This window comes from Delphinus delphis, chromosome 9, assembly GCF_949987515.2.
Source record: "Delphinus delphis chromosome 9, mDelDel1.2, whole genome shotgun sequence".
NCBI classification, from domain to species: Eukaryota; Metazoa; Chordata; class Mammalia; order Artiodactyla; family Delphinidae; genus Delphinus; species Delphinus delphis.
This window is the reverse complement of record NC_082691.1, coordinates 64,431,283-64,451,878: the sequence shown is the minus strand read 5'-3', so window position 1 is coordinate 64,451,878 and position 20,596 is coordinate 64,431,283. Positions and strand designations below refer to the sequence as shown.

The 20,596-nt window shown below is 42.0% G+C and overlaps 1 protein-coding gene across 1 annotated transcript in view; it reads right to left on the bottom strand.

The window, feature by feature from the left end:
- BMPER (BMP binding endothelial regulator) overlaps positions 1-20,596 on the bottom strand; it is a 262,543-nt gene that overhangs the window by 114,025 nt on the left and 127,922 nt on the right. The window contains exon 7 of the mRNA XM_060020709.1: positions 3,175-3,274. Coding sequence (XP_059876692.1) covers positions 3,175-3,274 — 100 coding nt within the window. The remainder of the gene's footprint in view (positions 1-3,174; positions 3,275-20,596) is intronic.

Here is a 20,596-nt window from a genome sequence, read left to right as displayed (position 1 = left end):
AATTAGCAGTAGAATCCTCCAAAGAGGAGAAATCTGCCTTAGTTTAACAAGATACTTTTATTTGCCAATTTGGTTGTAGAAAGATAAGGCTTCAAGGTATGGCCATGATAAGCTGGGAAGGAGGAAAATAAATCAGCAGATGTTTTGGAACTGGGGAAGGCAAGCTATAAAAGAAAAGACAGATATTCAAGGAAAAAGTATGGACAGTAAGGAAAGGAGACTGGAGCCCAAACAAAAGAGGCAAACAGTGAAATTTTCCTGAAGGCAAAATATCTAAGACCTTTTAAGAACAAAGGGAGCTTAATAGTTCATTTTATGTTATTCACTGTGCTTCCCTGAAAAGTAATCATCCCCATTGATGGTAAACCTTCAGTGAAATCTGCTATGCAAGCCCTGACTCAATAGAACGACAGAATGTGAAAAGACTAGAGGGGGGCTGTCCCTGAAAGGACAAAATGATGTTGAAGAAGAAGAAGGAAGAGGAAGAGGAGGAGGGAAGGGGGAGAAGGAGGGGAGAATAGAGGAAAGAGAAAGGGTACAAAGAGAGAGAAAACAGCAGAAGCAGAAACACAAAGCCAGTGGTGACTACAGAAAATATAAGCCATCCCCCAAGGGTCCCTGGAGATTCTGGTGGGGATGCTGGATATTCTATTGTATTCATGTGATGGATCAAGCTACTTTTATTTGAATCTTAAAGAGTCTGACCTCAACTAACTCAAGGACCTAAGGACCACATGGAAGAAGCTGACATAAAGTTTAAACAAAAGCCAAAGAGTCTCATGCTCTAGAGCCTCTCCGTCATGGGTTGTCTCCTCTCAGTTGGTAACATTCGTGCTGCTCTCCATGTCACCAGGGAAGATGAGTGGCAGCAGGTTAAAGTAACTGTGGGCTCAAGAATCACAGAGACTCATGTTCAGGTGTCAACTTCATAGCTCACTAGCTGTGCTACCTTCTAGGAATCTACTTGCTTCTCAGTACAATAAAACTAAGAATGGCACCTACATTACACATCAGAACTCTATACTTAGCACCTGTATGTCACAGCCTCTTGAGAAAACTAAATGAGATAAAGTATATACAGTGTTTTCACATGGTGCCTAGCACATAGCAATTGCTCAAAAAGAAATAGCTAATCCTCCTTTTTTATTGACTATTATTCATTATTCCCTTCCAAACCTCTCATTTTTGGCATGTTATCCTCCTGCTTGTTTTTGCCTCTAAAAGTATTGGGTTGGCCAAAAAGTTCCTTCGCTTTTTAAGTAAAAATAAAAGACACATTTTTCATTTTCACCAAGAACTTTATTTTTTTTAATTTATTTATCTTTTTTTGCGGTACGCGGGCCTCTCACTGTTGTGGCCTCTCCCATTGCGGAGCACAGGTTCCAGACGCGCAGGCTCAGCGGCCACGGCTCACGGGCCCAGCCGCTCCGTGGCATGTGGGATCCTCCCGGACCGGGGCACGAACCCGTGTCCCCTGCATCGGCAGGCGGACTCTCAACCACTGCGCCACCAGGGAAGCCCTTCCACCAAAAACTTTATTGAACAACATATTCACCATTTTGTTCCACTACCTTCTGCCATTTTTCAGGCAATTTCATAATTCCATCTTCCCAAAACTTTTTATCTTTTTGAGCAAAGAACTGTTCCAGGTGTCTTCCAGGGAACTGAAATTTTTTCCATTAAGGGAGTTTTGTAAAGACTGAAATAAATGGAAATCTGAAGATGCAATGTCTGGTGAATACAGTGGATGAATCAGAACTTCCCAGCCAAGCTGTAACAGTTTTTGCCTGGTCATCAAAGAAACATGCGGTCTTGCGTTACCCTGATGGAAGGTTATGCGTTTTCTGTTGACTAATTCCAGACGCTTTTCGCCGAGTGCTGCTTTCAGTTGGTCTAACTGGGAGTAGTACTTGTTGGAATTAATCGTTGGGTTTTCCGGAAGGAGCTCATAATAGAGCACTCCCTTCCAATCTCACCATATACATAACCTTCATCACCTTCTTTGGATGAAAACCAGCCTTTGGTGTGGTTGGTGGTGGTTCATTTCGCTTGCCCCACGATCTCTTCCATCCCACATTATTGTACAGTATCCACTTTTCATTGCCCGTCACAATTTGTTTTAAAAATGGAGCATTTTCATTACATTTAAGTAGAGAATTGCATGCGGAAACACAGTCAAGAAAGTTTTTTTCGCCTACCTTATGTGGAACCCAAACATCAAAGCGATGAACATAAGCAAGCTGGTGCAAATGATTTTCAGCGCTTGATTCGGATATTTTGAGTGTGTCGTCTATCTCCCGCATAGTATAACATTGATTGTTCTTAATTCCTCAGTTTGATCGCTATCAACTTCAACTGGTCTACCCTACTGTGGAGCATCGTCCAGCAAGACATCTCCAGCACAAAACTTCACAAACCACTTTTGACACGTTCACGTTACAGCACTTTCTCCATACACTGCACAAATCTTTTTTTGCATTTCAGTTGTGTTTTTACCTTTTTTGAAATAATAAAGAATGATATGCCAAAAATGTTGCTTTTTTCTTCCATCTTCAATATTAAAATGGCTATACAAAAATTCACCAATTTTGATAAGTTTTTTGTTTTAAAGCACGCTGATATGACAGCTGTCACAATACAATCTAACAAAATTTTTTGAATGAAGTTAAAGACAACTAAGCACTACTAGAGCCATCATATGGAAAAAACCAAACGAACTTTTTGGCCAACCCAATTACACTATATTCCTCCATGTGCATTTACTTCACACGCCTTTAAAATATATTCCTACTAAGTGTCAGATGCCCAGTTAAAGATTGTTTCCCAATACTGTTCTCCCCACAAAAATATATTCCTACTAATCATCGTATGTCCAATTAAAGATGGTTTCTTCAATACTGTTCTCCCCACAAGGGGCTATTATCCCATGTTGTCCAGCGTACTGGGTTTACAGATACATGGGAAGACAAGAGAAAAGAAAGCTCTGTGGAGGCCCAGAAGAGAGACAAACTCTGTACACACCTTACACTCGGGTAATCAGAAGAAGGCATTGTCTCTAAGAAGCCACGAAATAGCACAGTTTGAGAACCTCAAGATAACAAAGTGGATGACGACTCTCAGCAGAAACTCCAAGAAAAAATTACATTGTTCTTTGACCTGCAAACAGTCACTCACCCAAACATTTGGGGCAGCACTGTCCTGGGGGAATGTGGCTAAGGTGCTGAGGACAGGAGAGAATGGGACAGACTTCTCTCACGCACTGTGTCCTGCCTCCCTGAAGAAAAGAGAAAGAGAAAAAAGCACATTTAGAAAAGTACTTGCATATATATATATATTGTGTAACCAAGATATCTGGAACAAACCTAGGCCTTTCCTGGTGCTGGGTCGCTGGGGTGACTGCTCAGATCTGTGCAACTGTCCCCAGGCATCCTTTGATCTTCCCTGTAAGCCCCATGAATGATACCCGTGAGAAGACCGACCACCCCTAAAGAGATGGCTACAGCATCACCTCTCCCCAGTCACCACCACCTTTCTTTACCTTTTCCCCTCTTAAGACCAGCCAACCGTCTCAGTCTGCCTGAGATTTGAGGCTTTCAATACTAAAACCAGGGAAGTCTCGGGCAAACCCAAACGAGGTGGGCTCTCTTTCCAAGCCCAATGCAACAAAGCAACTATTGGGGTTTAACTGAGATGTGTCCTCTTCTGTCCTGCTGACAGCTTCCTCCATGAAGGCTTCCCTTTTGGCCACACCTTAAAGGTGTTGCTAGAGTGGCTCAGCAAGGCTCGGATTTGGGGAAGTTAGCCAATCTGCTGAAAATGGATATACTGAAAGCCAATGTTCGGAAGAACCATTTCACTGAAGTCGCCCAGCTAACCAAACCTGTTTCGATTAAGTAAGTAGAAGGTTTATGATTATCGATATTAGAAGGACTGGCAGAGCTTTAGCAGCCTTGGAAGATGTTCTAGAGCCTTCAAATCTTTCCCTGCCCCTCATCCTTGACCCCTTCTGTCCTCCAGCATCTATCACCTCTGACACCCATTCCTTTCTTCTCTTCCTCAGCATCCCTCCTTCTCTGCCCGTCAGCATCTCTCGCCTCTCCAGGATGTGAAGATGAGCATACCAACTCCCCCTTCCCTATCCCTCAGCAGGGACCCCTGTTTTTCCAGCCTCAGCAACTTGTAACTGAATCTTCAGAAAGCTGGAGCAGAAAAAAAGAAAAGTGCTTTCCAGTCAATTTACATCCAATAACTCTGCAAGGCTCGTGTGAAAACCATCCTGTGCACTATGAATTGCTATCAAATTTGGGAATAATTAAGGTTTTTTCTTTAGAAAAATCAGTAAGTTTGGTAGATAGATCACTAGGCAAATGGAATTTCAATGAATTGGCTTCTCTAGGATTTGAGCTAGAAACCAAACTAGTAGACCCTAAAAAGTACCCATTGTCTCAAGCCTGGAATTTCTATCTCGAGAGACCTCAGGAAATGAGGAGCTCATGCTTCAAAGAGTCCTGGGCCTCGCAAGGGAAAGATTCCCTTGTGGCGTTTCCTCACACCTTCCCCAGCACTTTCTGTATTGACACCAGACATTAGCCGTCTGGATCCTTCCCATCCTAGCATACTACTGTCGCCTGTTGTTTCTGCTTTCCCTTCCTGTTCTTGCCATTTTCATTATGATAGTTTATTTTTTGGTAGGAATGGATGAAAAGGGTAGGGCACGTTATGTCTTTTTAAATATTTATTATTTTTAAGCCACTTTAATGTTGGCTTCTTCCCCAAACCAATAGAAAACACACGAAAATACCACAAAAAGCTCTTCTGTTGTTTTTACATTATTTCCAGATCAGCAAGAATCGCTAAAACTCTCCTAGGAATCCCTGGCTGTTCTCAGTGAGGTTCCTCACTCAACTCTGCATAATCCTGAAGTCTGGCCTTTCACCAGACTTCAGAGGCGCATAACCTGAGTCTAGGTCATACTGTGAGGTCTGCCCCAGCTTATACATAAACCACAAAAGTCAAATCTAGAGGGAGGACAGAATGCTCTCTTTAGCTTTTAATTTCAAAGAAGTTCATCTGCCAGCAACTTCCTAAAATCATGAAGCCTTGGGCCACACGAGGTTGCCTGGGTGTCAGCTTCTCTTAGGTGCACAGAGAACGTATTCTTTTCATGGATATTCTCTGTTCTTGTTGGATAAGCAACTATTTTTCAAGCATATTTTAAAATGAAAATTTAAGAAAAATATTGCATAACTGCATAGCCGTTAACTTGTCCAACACACTGGAAAGCTGGCCAAAGACTGTGTGTACTCCAGTAATTTTCCTTACAATAAGGTCAAAGAGTGAATTTTGCATACATAATACAACTGCAGTTTGTGTTTCCCAAGAGTCTGTTAAAGTAACTTGAACTCCAATCCGGGTTTGCTGGTTTGGTCAGGTTTTATTTTGTTTGGGTTGCAGTACTGTAGCATAGCCCAAGTCCCAAGGCTGCATTCCAATTAATACCTCCAAAGAAAGTCCCAGGCCCTTTCGGCTCACAACCTGCTTCTGTGATTTCAACTCAGCAGGGACTCTGGTTAAACTATAAGCTGGGGCTCTGCTGTAAACTAAGAAAGTTAAAATAGCAGAAATAAATATGTCTGGTTCTAAAAATGTACTAATTCCTATTGTAACCGCACTAACTCAGGCTCTATCAGATTATCGCCATCGCTTTCTAATTGGCTTCCCTGCCTCAACTCTCTTACACTAAACTATCCTGGGAGGTTCAGTATCTCCAAGACTCCTTTCCAGCACCCAACCACTGTTTCATTCTTTGATCAAAGACTTATTCAAGGTCTACCATATGTTGGGGATACAGCAGTGAATATAACATACAAAAATCATTCTTTATGGAGCGTGCCCCCATGCTAAGGTGGGGGATGACTTACCACTGCATTCAGGAGGAAGTTCAGCCCACTTAAGCTAAAAGTCAATGTAGAAGTGAGTATGTGTGTGTAGAATCCTTTTTCTCCTGACACAGAGCCCATCTACATCCCTCAGACTCCCTTGCAGCTAGGGGTGGTCGATGGGAGGTAGATGAAAATAATGTAGAACACTTCCAGGCCCGACTCATAAAAATCTCTCCCATTCAAAGCACCATGCTCTCACTTTCTCTCCCTACTGGAAGGAAAGCCAGCTGAATGGTGAGAACAGCAAGAACCTTGCAACAAAGTGAAACCTGCTTCTCTGAGTCACCATATGGAAATCTACCCACTAAACACGTGCAAGGAACTGTTAAATGAGCAAGAAATAAATTTTATTTTGTTAAAACACGCAGATGCATTAGTTCTTTGTTACTGCAGTTAGGCTACTTTGTCAAGATATCCCATAATCTTCTCTCTCATCTCCTTTCCTCCCAACACCAACACAGAGAGAGGGTTCCTGTGTATCTTGTTTCTTTCCTGTCCCCAAGAACATCTTATGCCTTCTATCTTCTTTCTACATGCCTCTTTCCCTCTCTCCCCCCATCATTAACCCCTATGGAAATCGGGCTTCACTCAAGGTCTATTTCACACCTCTTCTCATCTGTGAAGTCTTCTAGATGCCTTCATTTCCAAGTAACCTCCTCCATCTTCCCATACCTCTTCTTTTCTCATCTGTATTCCTGTATTTTTGACACATACATAAACGTTTAACCCTGAGAGACACTGGTTTTGCCTCTAAGCTAGATTATGGTACGGGCAGGAACCAGTCCGTTGAGCCTAATATCCTTCAAGAGAGTAATGGGGGCTTCCCTGGTGGCGCAGTGGTTGAGAGTCTGCCTGCCGATGCAGGGGACGCGGGTTCGCGCCCCGGTCCGGGAAGATCCCACATGCCACGGAGTGGCTAGGCCCGTGAGCCATGGCTGCTGAGCCTGCGCGTCCGGAGCCTGTGCTCCGCAATGCAAGAGGCCAAAACAGTGAGAGGCCTGCGTACCGCAAAAAAAAAAAAAAAAAAAGGAGAGTAATGGGCTCAAGGAAGCATCTCAGTAAAAATTCGTTGAATGAAAGAAAGAGCCGCCACACAGAATGAGCTCCAGAATCCAGATGAATTTTTCAGAGCGCTTTAACTACAGGGTGCTGATCAGATGGCAGAGTTCAGGGCTGTCTGCATCCCCTTACCTTTGTATCTCCTTGGGTTTTGAATATTTTGGGTACCAATTAAACGTTGGTGCTGATACTTCAAAAAGCAACACTCCACTTCAATTTGTAAAGCTGGCAGGATTCCTAGTATTCCATGTATTTTTGTCAAATGTTTGAAAATTTCTAAATGGTTAAAATGCATAAGGACTAATGCCTATTCCCATCTGGTCAACAAGAAGAGGCAAGCTAGGAACTTCCACCATACTGGTGAGTTACAATTTTCACCATTTGCCATTCCTTGAGAAGGCAAGTTTGTTCTTTAGAAGTGGTCCTCTGTTCTAATTACATATGTGAGTGCTTCTCCAAAAGTAGCTGTTTTTAAAAGAAAAACATGAAACTTGTTCCAGGTCTATTTTCTTATTTTTGTTTTAGCTGATTTAGTCAAGAACACAATTGCTCTGTGTCAAAGTTTACCCTAGAGCAAGAGTTCTGTTGCGTAATAATAATAAAAAAAATCTATCTTCCTGAATATAGTGATGAGTGCAAGATGATAAAACCACAGCCATGTGCACGCAGGATGCTTCTCCCACCCCTGAGGGCTGCTGAGAATTGGGGGCTGGAAACCTTTCTGTAGCATGTGACATGGCACTCATCCCTTGACCGGGAAACAGAGTGTGGGCCCCTAATGGGAGGCGGGGGGAAGCACAGCAGTGCATTGCTAACCGGTTACAACCAATCAACTACACTCAACCACATTCTGGAGCAGTTTTTTTCCCAATGTGCAATTGCTTGAAGAAAATGGACTTCTCCATTGATTCTAGATAAACATGGGGAAAGTGGGAGAGAAAAACTGGAGGGGTTAGTGTAGGGGAGAAATACATCTTGGGTGCAAAGAGTTCATGTGTGACCCATAACTCTTACATCAAAATAGCCAGTGGTATAGAGCTGACCTGTGAGCAGAGCACCAACTCTGAATTACAGGTTAGGTCAAAAAGCTTTCCCCAAAGAAATGGATGTCCTTATCCATGCCTCTCTTCAACCTGGAAATTTATTTTGGTAAAGTTGCGGAGCATGACAATTACTCCAGGGGTGAAGGACTTGGTTCTTGGCCAGTGCAGAACCGGAAATCCAAGCAGAAGAGAGGCAGCAGGAGAGCTGTGAGGCTGAGGGAGCAGAAGTAGAGTGGACAAAGGCAGAGATGTCACCTGCAAATTATAGTGGGTGATAAGCCCACTACGATGGGAGAGAGAGAGAAAGAGAAAGGTATATATAGATACACACACACTACATAGGCATATATGTATACACCACATGGCATAATAATTTGTGTGGGAGGTTGTGAGACTTACCCACTAGACTATGGCTTTTCAACTTTGGCATTATTGATGTTTTGAGTCAGATAAGTCTTTGTTTCAGGAGGCCATTGTGTGCATCGTAGGATGTTTAGCAACATCCCTGGCCTCTATTCACTAGATGCCAGTATCTCCCTTCATCCCCTGGTTGTTATAAACAGGAACGTCTCCAGACACTGCCAAATGTCCCTGGGGGACAAAATCAATTCCAGTTGAGAACCACTGCACTAGACCAACGTTTTCGCAAGCCACAGTCCAGGAATCTGCATTTTTAATAACTTTCCCAGCTGAGTTGGATGCTGCTGTCCAAGGCACTGCATGTTGCAAATGCCTCACTAACAGGAGCTTCCAGCGAGCAGGGATTAAAGCTTATTTCTCTTGTGAGTTTCTCCAGCAGCTAGTGCACATCACAGCTTGTAACATGTGATCGAGACATGTGTTCTCAATGATGGAGAACATTTTTCAGGTGGAGGGGTTCTCTCTGAGAGAAGAATCGGGTCCCATTTCACCTCTCTGGTAGCTGAAGGCCACTTTTATTCAGGCTTGTGGAGGCAGAGGGTAGGAGGGAAGGAATGGGTGCCTGCGATGGATGGGATTGAATTGTGCTTCTCCAAGGCATCTGTGCTGAGTCCAATTCAGCCTTTATCATCACCATCTGTGTGGATCCTGGAGACGTTCGACCCCGAGAAGCTGAACATTATGCTATGCATGGGTTTTTGTTTCCAAGTCATAAAACAAAACTCAACTTCGATTCTACACAAAGAGTCAAGGATATGTCAGCAAAGCTTGGCCAAGATATTTATTTTGTCCCATGAAAATCTTGTGCAAACAATGACCCCTGAGAAGTGCCCACTGGGCTGATAAAAACAAAAACCTTTTTTTTTCCTTCACAGTCAGAAAATCAAGACCTGCTTTAAGAGTCAGCCCGAGCCAAATTCCTTTTATTTTTCCCATCAATTAATGTTTCTCAGTCCAACTGTATTGTTGTTTTGGTTTCCTACTGCTGCTGTAACAAATTACCACACAGACTTAGTGACTTAAAACAGCACACATTTATAATCTCACAATTCTGGAGGTCAGAAGTCTGAAATCAATTTCCCTGGGCTAAAATCAAAGCGTCGGCAGGGCTGCATTCCGTCTACAGACTCTACGGAAGAGTCTGTTTCCTCGTCTCTTCTGGCTTCTAGGCGCTGCCTGCCTCCCTTGGCTCATGGCCTCCTTTCTCCGTCGCCAAAGCCGTCAGTGTAGCGTCTTCAAATCTCTCTCTGACCCTGGCCCTTGCTTCCGTTACCACATCTCCTCTGACGCTGACCCTCCTGCTTCCCTTTTATAAGGACGCCTGTAAAAAGGGCCCATCCAGATAATCCAGAATAATCTCCCCATCTCAAAATCCTTAACTTAATCATATCTGCAAAATCCCTTTTGCCATATAATGTGACAGTCACAGGTTTGGGGGATTAGGATGTAGACATCTTGGCAGTCAGGGAGCCATTATTCTGCCTAACAAAATTATTATTAAAGAAATGACATTTAATTTCACTGTACAGTCCCAGATGTAATATTCCAGGTCTAATGTCACTACAACACACTATAATAACCTGTTCTATCAGCCTTTCCCTCACTGAACAAGCCAGTTTTTTCCCATGTTTTTCAGAAAGGAAAAGATAGCCAGGAATCTCAGTTTAAACCCCGGTCATATGATTGCTGAACTGAACACGTTCGTCACTTCCTGTGTGTTCTTCTTCCTATGCCCATCTCTAGGTATTTCATTCTACCTTTCAGAAGGTGACATTCAATCCAGACAATTTGATTTTCTCACCTTATTCACTCTCTCCTTGTTGTCACAGGCCGCGATCGTAAGTGCTGCTGGACGTCTTCAGGAGCAACTTTTTGGTGTTAAGGAAGGAGGACACCCACCCTGTTTGCCAACAGGTCTCTTCAGGGCCCTTAAATTGAAGTTCCCACCAAATTGTATGATGTGTCACCCTCTGGTCCATGCCAGTGAGCCCTGCAGGAACTTGAGTGTCCTCTGATGGCCAGACAGATGACTCCCAGAGGGTTTGACTGTGTTCATCCTATTCAGAGATACTTGCAGGGAATTACAGAGAAACTCCTGCATGGCCTCAGCTGGGCGGGGGTGGTGGGTTGTGTGGTACCACAGCCAGGCCTCCCCTGCTGCCAGCTCAAGGCTTATTTTCAGCCCAGGTGAGCAGGACCAGCCCAGCTGTGGAGACAGCAGTGGACTTCAAGGGCCCACGGAGGCAGAGTCAAAGGTCATAATTTTGTGAAATAAATATTAGAGTCATAAATAAATAGGTGATGTAAATGTGTTTATTACTTCTTCACTAACACTGTTTTCAAAGGGGGTTTCCGTCTTGTGTTTGCTTAAGCCTCATATTTAAAGGTGAAATTCATGTCTTCCTCTTTGGGTCCTTAGCTCTTTCTTGTCACTTAGCTGCATGGCAGGGCTTTGTGTTTTTTGTTTGTTTGTTTGTTTTTAATGTTTCTGCGTTGAAAAAGAAAATTTCAAACTTCTTCCTCTTCCCCTAACGCAGCTTTCCACGCAGGAAGACACACAAATCACTGATAAGACTGGGATACTGCTAGAGGCAAATTCCAACTGGTTGGGGGTTTCCACAAATATTTGACTCCTTTCTTTGTCGATTATAGAAGCAGGAAGTTAAGACCACCCTGGAGGACCGAGATCTCTGAGCAAATGCCCCGAAACATGAGGGATAAGGAAGGAAAGCCCTGGGAATTAGAGCAGAGTTGCCAGCCCTGGTTCGTTTGGTGTCTGCAGGTAGGTATTGAAGGCTGAGAGACAGTTGCAGCAGAAGTGATCTGCCCTGAAGGATGCGATGCCTCTTTCCAGGGCTCAGTGAGCAAAGAGGGAGGACTTGCTGATAAGGGCCCTGAGAATCTGGCCCTGCCTTACTGGCAAGCATGGGGGTTCCCTCTCTGAAACAATCAATAAATAAACAAACAAATCCACAGGAGAACACCCTCCTGATGTTTCAGATTCCCAGAGACCTCCCAGACCACCCCCGTAGGACATTTCTCAACTGCCCTCCAAAGGAAAAAAAAAAAAAACAGCAAAAGAAAGAAAGAAAACGAGCCCTCTTCCTTTTCTTGCCATTTTTATCAAAGTTCAACCTTTCATCATCATGTAGGTAGTCAAAGCTGTTACAAGCCTACTGCTGACACATCAAACGCTTTATCTACAGTCTGGCCCAATTCCAGCGAGATGAAAAGCAGGATCATTCAGAACTCACACCTCCTGTGAGTTATGAGCCATTCCTGAAAGGAAGGAAATAACACCATTGTGCAGGAGAAAGGGCATTTTTCATGTTCCCCAGGCTGTCTACACCGCAGCAAAGCTGGATATGCGCTAAGGAGGAAGCCATACGAAAGCCTTTGATGGACGCAAGCGTCTCTAGAAATACTGACCCACAGACAGAAACCCAAGCATTGCTGATGGACTACTCCTCTAAAACCTTTCTGTTGACCTTTAAGTTTTTGGATACCACATACTTCATATATTGTTTTATTTTGTTTCCACAATCTTTCGTTTGGATTTCGGCATCATTTGCCCAAACTGGGTTGAGAGTTCACTGAGGGCAGAAGCTGTGTTCATCTTTCTTCTGTCTTTCTCAAGTACCTCTGTCTTCCCAGCTCCACAGAGAGACCACAGTAACGTCAGAAGTGTTTGGTTTTCAGTTAAACACCTACTTGTTGGGGTGACAGTTAAAACTGGAATAACTCAAAAACGTTTGTGCTCCAGTAATGTTTCCTAAGGCCCCAAAATATCTGTCGCCTTGAAATAAACTAATCTTAATTAAGATAAATCTGGATCCCCTTATTGTATTGACAAAATGAGACTTAGAAGTCTTTGAGATATTTCATAAATATAGTATGACTGAACACACTACAGAAAAATAAGATTACATTTAAACTTTGTTTTAATTTCTGAATAGCAACTGATGAGGCACAGTATTTTGGCTTTTGTTCATCCATGCGACACACATCTGAGTTTCTGTAACGTTAGACACTGTGGTCTTTAAATGAAAATTTTCAGAATCTCCATTCAATATACGTTACTATGTGCAGTTCTCTACTTTGTATCAAGTGGCAATTCCCTAAAATTCTAACAAAATCTAAAATGCCATGAGTACAACAATCATGGAGCCCAATAAACACTCTGGCCTCCATCAGGGGACACTGTCCAGGGAGACTAGAAGTTCCTGGAACTATTCATTCAAACTAGTGATGCCCCCCGGGTACTGGTCTTGTCAACCACTTCTAAGTTTGTGTTTTGAGACAATCAGGCTGTAACTCAATCTTGGCAAGCTTTTGGGATAACAGTAATCTAGGCCCAATATGATCAAAGGAAAAGAAGCATACAAGCTGTTGGAAACAGCTGTGGTGGAGGGCTCCCAGCTCGTGTTCTGACATGTTTGGGCAAGTCCAGTGAAAGAGAGAGGTTCACCTGTTTGTCTTCTTGTGAGAGCAAACCCCATCTTAAGGGAGGAAGAGATGCAGCACAACAGAAGCCCCAAGTTACTGAGCCTAGTTACAGAAGGAAGGTATTACTGTAAACATAGCTTGGCATCTGTCACTCATGTCATCCCAAGTCCACTGCCATGGATGTCCATGTTGGTCCTGGGGAAGAAAGATGCTGAAAGTAAAGCCTAAAAGAACTGTGAAATATTCAAGTACAGGCCCACGGATTTGGGATTCCTATAATTGAGTAAAACACACAAAAAGGAAAATGGAGTTGGTCCTTCTTTCCCACTTCCCCTCCACACTGCTTGTCGTTGGAGGCCTCCAGGATATTAATGATATTGTGTAATTCAAGAGGGGGTAAGCAGTATCTATGCCAGGCTGAGAATCAAAGTGTGTGGAAAAATGGTGGCAATGCCAAACAGAGGGGACAATGGCAGATAGACATGGGAGAAGATGGAATCTTGTCCAGCACAGAAAAGAGATATTTCCTCTATTACTTTCTAGGAAGGCTGGCCATCTTCCTAGAAAGATGATCAGTGTGGGCAATATCTAGTATAAAATAGCACCTATAGACAAAGCATAGGTATATTCTCTGGCCAATGGACTCATATATTGGCCAGGCAGAAAGAGGAAGTGTTTGGCCTCTTGTAGAAACAATGAGTTACGTTAAATCGAGCTTCTCCTGGAATAATCTTAGGTGACGTTCAGAAGCATTGTCTTGTAGTCCTGGCCAGAACATGCTTTAGAGAAGCCGGAAGAGAATAGGTACCTCAGAGAGGCAGCAGCTGGGTGAACAGTTTACCAGGTCATGTATGAGGTCTGAGTGGACAGCAGCTCTATAACAATATGACAATATGCCTAGCAACCCCCGAGGTTTTAATCTCAGAAGGATAAAGAACAATAGATGGGACAGGTCAAATCCTTAACCCTAGTAAAAAGAATGAAAAAAAAGTTCTACCTGAGCAACATGATTAGTACCTTATTTCAGAAAATGATACAGAAAGACAGCAGTTCAGGCAATAGCTAGGACAGAAGTTCAGGGGCTTGCTGGAACCACCCTAAATGCTTCAATGAAAACCAAGGACAGTTTCCATGGTTCCTATGAAGCTAATGGCAGAAGAGTGGAAGGCCACCTTTGATTGGAAATCAGGGGAAGGCCGATCCACTGAAAATACCTGTCAGGACTTTAGCGGTGAGTGGACCAGAGACAAGCAACTCAGAACACACACAGGGGCTCTCTTTAAAGACCAGTACTGAAGAGGAATATTTGAGGGGTAAATGTCCAAGACTCAGGGAGACAGTGTTTCAGAAATACCGACCATTTTAGGGACTTTCTTGGTGGTGCAGTGGTTAAGAGTCTGCCTGCCAGTGCCGGGGACACGGGTTCAAGCCATGGTCCGGGAAGATCCCACATGCCGCGGAGCAACTAGGCTCATGCGCCACAACTGCTGAGCCTGAGCTCTGGAGCCTGCGAGCCACAACTACTGGGCCCGTGTGCCACAACTACTGAAGCCCACGTGCCTAGAGCCAGTGCTCCACAACGGGAAAGGGCACCACAGTGGGAAGCCCGCGCACCGCAATGAGGAATGGCCCCTGCTCGCCGCAACTAGAGGGGGCCCACAAGCAGCAACGAAGACCCACGCAGCCAAAAATAAAAATTTAAAAATAAAAATAAAAATACCCACCATTTTATTATACCAGGTCAACTAGAAGATGATGGCAGTGTCTTGAAAACAAGCAGATTAAGTGAAAGTTTACATACTGAAGGTGGAACATCCAGCCCTTTTCTGACTAGGAAATCTAGAGGGTCACTTTTTAAATTGATCTATGCTATGTATAAAAAGCTTTATCAACTATTAAAGTTTGGATGCCAAGGTCAGAGAACTGATATAAACGAGTAGCTCAAACTATATGACCAACTCATGATCAGAACATTCCTAGTTCAGATTGGTTGAATACATTTTTAATCTAAAGAGTGTCTGGCATATTCTCAAGTGTATAGATTATAGATAATGCCCTTGCAGTGAAAGATTTCCCTTAATTTTTAGTAAGATATAAAATTTTATGTGTTCTAAGTAACTATCTGATAAGGTCTGTTCAGGGACTCTGTGAGTGAGACACCAAGACAAAACGTTTCCACCTCCCCTCCAAAAATTGCGAAGGTGGAAAATACACTTACATTTATGTTATACATTTTACTTAAAATACATCTTGTGCAAAAAAATACACTCATGTGCAAGGACTATTTTGTGTTTTGGGGCTGGGAAGATGTTTCCAGTGGTTTAGGACAAGGACTATGATCCACTGACCTTCTAACTGGTTTAGCCTGAGGTAGCCTTTAGGCTCAAGGCTCACTCCCTCTTTTGCAAACCCTCCCAGGGAGACTAAGTTTGAAGTCACAAGTGGCCCATTCTCTGGGATCAATTCTGCCTGGAAAATGGTTGCCCTCATTTAATAAAATATGCTATGGGCAACCACAAAATCCATAGTCCTCAAAGGGTCTAATAAGTTTCACTTTCAAAAACAGAGAAGTTCTTAACACATGCAAATGAAAGGAGCAGTATTGCACCAAAACTGTGCATAGCAAATATTTTAAATGGTTCTCTTCACAAACATTCCTAACTCCAAAGGGTAATAGGAATGAAGGAGGAGAGCCTCAGATACACATGTATCCCAATGTTTTGGGCAAAAGACTGCAAACCCTAATGAAGAGGCCATTTCCTTCATCGAATACTTAGATGTGAGGTCTCTGCACTGAAACAGTCTCTCAGAACTCCAAATCTGATCTATTATTAGAGTTGTAGAACTAACAATATCCATGCATGTGGAAACGATACCAAATTCCTGATAATGGGTGATGAATCAAAAATCTGGGGGAAAATAATGACTTTTTAAATGTTTATGAAATCCTAGTTCATGAAGGCATGAACCTTCACTGCCTCCCTGTGCCTAAGCTCAGTACAAACACGGGAAGTTTCCAGAGTCTAAATTTAGAAGGAAAACTGGAAACCCACATGGTTCAAAGGAACAAATCCTGGGGTTAAGGGCCCCCTCCCACCCTGGTTGATCCCTTACTACTTTGCACTCAATTTACTTTACTTCTCTAAGTTTCAATTTCTTCATCTGTAAATTAGAAAAAAACAACAATACCCACTCTCACAAATTCATATAAAGAATAAGATGATGGAGGTAAAGGTTTTAGCTCAGTGTCTGGTACACAAATAAGTGCTCATTAAATGCTTAGTTCTTACGAATACATAGCGTCAAATTAATTTAATTCCCAGCCAGCTCCATAAATTAACAAAGGAGTGACCTTGGGCAGTTTATTTAATCTGAGTCTTGGTTATTTAGTGAATGGCATTTACTAAACAATGCCATTTTCCTTACAAAGCTGTTGTGAAATGTACTTGAAGTGTCCCGCAGAACTTAATCTATAGAAGTTACGGATAAAAATGAACCTTCGGCACCCTCAACCCCACCCTGCTCTCTTTAGGATTAGCCATTTAAAGTATGTTTCACTGGCCCAGAGAACAGGGCTGTGAAAGGTACAGGACTGCGGTGACTTTTCCTCTGAATTAGTTGGAGAACATTTGTGTTTTCCTTGGCACCAGGAACACATGGAGTAGTCTTTGGGGTGCACAGTAGTGTATGCATCGCCCATGTATTTGCATAAAATTTCAAAGCACTTTCTTGATATATGCAGTATGACAGCCGCTGTCACAATGTATTTATATAAGTTCTGTGTGGATTTTATAAAATAAACTTGCAAATGTTTGTTTTCCTAAGGAGGGGTGTGTTTGGGGGTTGGTAGGGATAATCATTTCATCTCCCTCTAGAAGGTAACACATGCTGGCACGCTCCCTTGCTCCATGATCACACATAGGCTGGTGTTCCCTACGAATACGTGAGGCAACCCCACAGATATAGTAGGTCACTGTACAACCATTTTAAAAATGCTTTCTCTGTAAAAAACAGCATTGATGGGCACCATAACCACAATCCACCTGAGGTCTAGAGGGAAGGATAAAAGAATTGGCTGTGATTTCTAGCACACTGAATCCCGCAGGCAAATTGTCATACCCCCAGCTGGCTGTCCATCTTTCCAATGAAGGAGTTAGTCAGATGTGAAAGACAATGGCAATTCCTTACCAACACACGCCAACATTTACCTCAGCCTTCTTTCAGACCACTGGAAGGATTTTCTGGATTGGCCAAATCTCTCCATCAAAAGTATCAAGGTAATTGATATTCAATTATCTCCTATACCATTTCCTAAACTAGTACTTTGTGGAATCCTGTTTCATAAGAGGTTAACTAGGGGTTCCATGACACGAGACTCCTGCCAAGAAATGAGTAAGGTTGTGTTAAACAAAGTTAAATAGGATTTTTTTATTGCAGGTCTTTTTTTATCCTGTAATTCATATGAATAGTCAACAGGGAGAATATAGGAGACGGTTTCTCAAGCTTATTTGACCACAGAACCCTTTTGTCATGGCACCTGGACATATTCCGGTACAATATAAGGAGGAAAACAATTTGGAAAATGCTAGTCAACTTCAACTTACTACTGTATGTCTATCCTAAGAATTTACAGCTATGGAATCCTTCCTCCTTGTCGCAAATTTCTTGATGACAATTTTAGGTTAAACAAGTCCTTATATTGAGCAATCAGTACTCCTTAATTGAACAACCAATTCTACTCCCCAAAGCCTTCCCCTCCATAATTACTATATTAAATAATATGCTCTTCAAATTCAATTTAAGATTTAATTTTTATAGATTCCAAAAACCACTCTGACAGTGCCTGTTGGTTGGTTGGTTTTGTTGATTTTTTTCAGGATTATCTTGATTTTTTTCAGAACATTTATACATGTTACAACAAAAAAACAAGAATTCTAGGCTTCAACATGGCTCTTTTCCAGTTCTGTAAACCAGGTCACCCTACCAATGTCTGGCATTTCTAAAATATTTATAAATACCATAGTAGGAAAACTCCATCTCCCACATCCTCTGAAAACATAGCTGGCTACAAATTCCCCAGGCATGCTCTGTGGGCTATGTGGTTTCCATGACTTTAAAAGGGGTATTTGTAGGATATGCTGAGGAATATTTCTGCCATGTCTTTCTTGCCTTTTTTTTTTTTTTTTTGCCCAGCAAACTTGCCCCCCAATCACTGCCTCTGGGTGGCCTTAAAATAGTGACACGTTGTAAACAAATAGAACCCTGATAGATTCCTCTGTAGGTGGTAATGGCAGAAACAAGGATCCAAGGAAAAGGCATGTTTACTCTGTAGCTCCCTTTCAGTGGGACCTCATGGGACCACAAGGGAGGCTGTGACAGCCCTGAACTGGGTTAGGCCAAGGAGCTGCTTAAACAGAGTAAAACAAGGCAGGAGCTTTGAGGATCATGCAAGGACACCAGGCTGGGAGCAGCCAGAAGCATCAGTACCCTTCCCAGGGCCTCTCCTCCACTGTTTCAAAGAGGCAGGGGTCAAAAGAGCATGAATTTCACACCCATCTCTAGCCCCTCATTGCCCTGATATTGAAATTAAAATAATAATATCAAGACGTTATTTTTAGAAAGTATGAAAGGTTTGAAGCAGCTTCCTCATTAATCTATTTTCACTGTTACTCGTGACCTTCAAATTTGTCCCAACGAGCACACAAATTTTACATCTACAGTCAAGGACTGTCTCTTTTTTTTTTTTTTTTTTTTTGCAGTACACGGGCCTCTCACTGTTGTGGCCTCTCCCATTGCGGAGCACAGGCTCCGGACGCACAGAAGGACTGTCTCTTTTGTTCACCACTATATTCCCAGTGTCTACCACAATGTCTTTTTAAAAAATAAATAAATAATTACAGCTTTTGCTGATAAACTGCAATACCACTGGGTAAGCCACCTTCCTCACTTAGAATCCCAGCAAGAAGTTTTCATGATTTTTCATAATTAACATTTTATTGCCCATTTAATAGTCCATTGTATTGATGATATTCTTTATGATGAACTCATAAACACCCCCTCCAAATTCCAATTCTGTCTCTAGATAAGATAGGTTCACACACAGAATCATTCAGGCCAGCGACCATAGCCCCGGCTGGCTGTGCATCTATACTCATAAAGGAGTTAGCCAGATGTGAAAGACAATTTGTCTGTGACTGCACACCAGCTCCTCTCTTGCCCTTCAGGTAGGAGGAACCCGTGGCTGGTGCCTGCTCCCGGGTGATAGTGTGCCAATCTGAAAGCCTCTAGATTGGGGCCAGCAAAGATTCCTTATGGGCACTTCTGGACAGACACCCGGAAACCAAAGGACAATGGCAATGCTAAGAAAACTGGTGGGGGGGAAATTAAAAATGATTTGCTTTATATTTAAACTAGATATGGATTCCTAATCTGGACCATATGTGGAAAACATAGCTTAAACCAATGGTTTTCAGACTTTTTAACCTCAGGATCCTTTTACACTCTAAAAGGTTAATGAACCTACCAAAGAATTTTTGTTTACATAGGTTATATCTATCTATCAATATTTACTGTATTAGCAATTAAAACTGAGAAATTTTAAAATCTGTTCATTTTTAAATAACAAAAATTCACTACATTAACATAAATAACATACTTTTATGAAAAATAACTATACATTCCAAAACAAAAACAAAAAAATAGTGAGAAAAGTGACACTGTTCTACCTTTTTGCAAATCTCTTTAATGTCTGGCTTAATAGAGGATATTGGGTTTTTCTATTTGCCTCTTTCAATTTATTGCAATATGCTGTTTCAGGTGCAGTTTATAAAGAAAATGCAGCTTTACACAGATACGTAGTTGGAAGATAGAGGTCGATTTTAAGAGCCATTTCATATAATTGTGGATACTATTCTTTGATATTATACCAAAATTCAAAAATCTTAAAGGTTGGTTGTAATATGGCATTAAAAAACATATCTTGTCCTTTCAGTGGAAATTTTTCTCACGCATGATTTTTTAACTCTATGCATTGGTCCTTTGGGAAGTACTGATTTAAGCAGATCTTCCAAATGTTAGTATATTTCATTATCAAATAGCAAAAAGAAATAACATTTATTATCATCTTTTACCTATTCAGAAAAAGTCTTTAAGTATAAAAAAAATCTGTCAAGCTCACAGGGGCAATAAATTTTTCCCAAAGTCAAATTTTCACATGAAAACTAAACTTTTATCACTGGTGACTTAGACTGTCATTTACGTCTTTAAGGTGACACGCTCACAAATTTTTTTTTCGAGAAGATGTCTGCCAAATGCCCAAGTAAAAATGGAGTTCCATTTAAAAAAAGTCGTTGGACTACCATACGACCCAGCGATCCCACTACGGGGCATATACCCTGAGAAAACCATAATTCAAAAAGAGTCATGTACCACAATGTTCATTGCAGCTCTATTTACAATAGCCAGGTCATGGAAGCAACCTAAGTGTCCATCGACAGATGAATGGATATAGAAGATGTGGCACATATATACAATGGAATATCACTCAGCCATAAAGAGAAACAAAACTGAGTTATTTGCAGTGAGGTGGATGGACCTAGAGTCTGTCATACAGAGTGAAGTAAGTCAGAAAGAGAAAAACAAATACCGTATGCTAACACATATATATGGAATCTTAAAAAAGAAAAA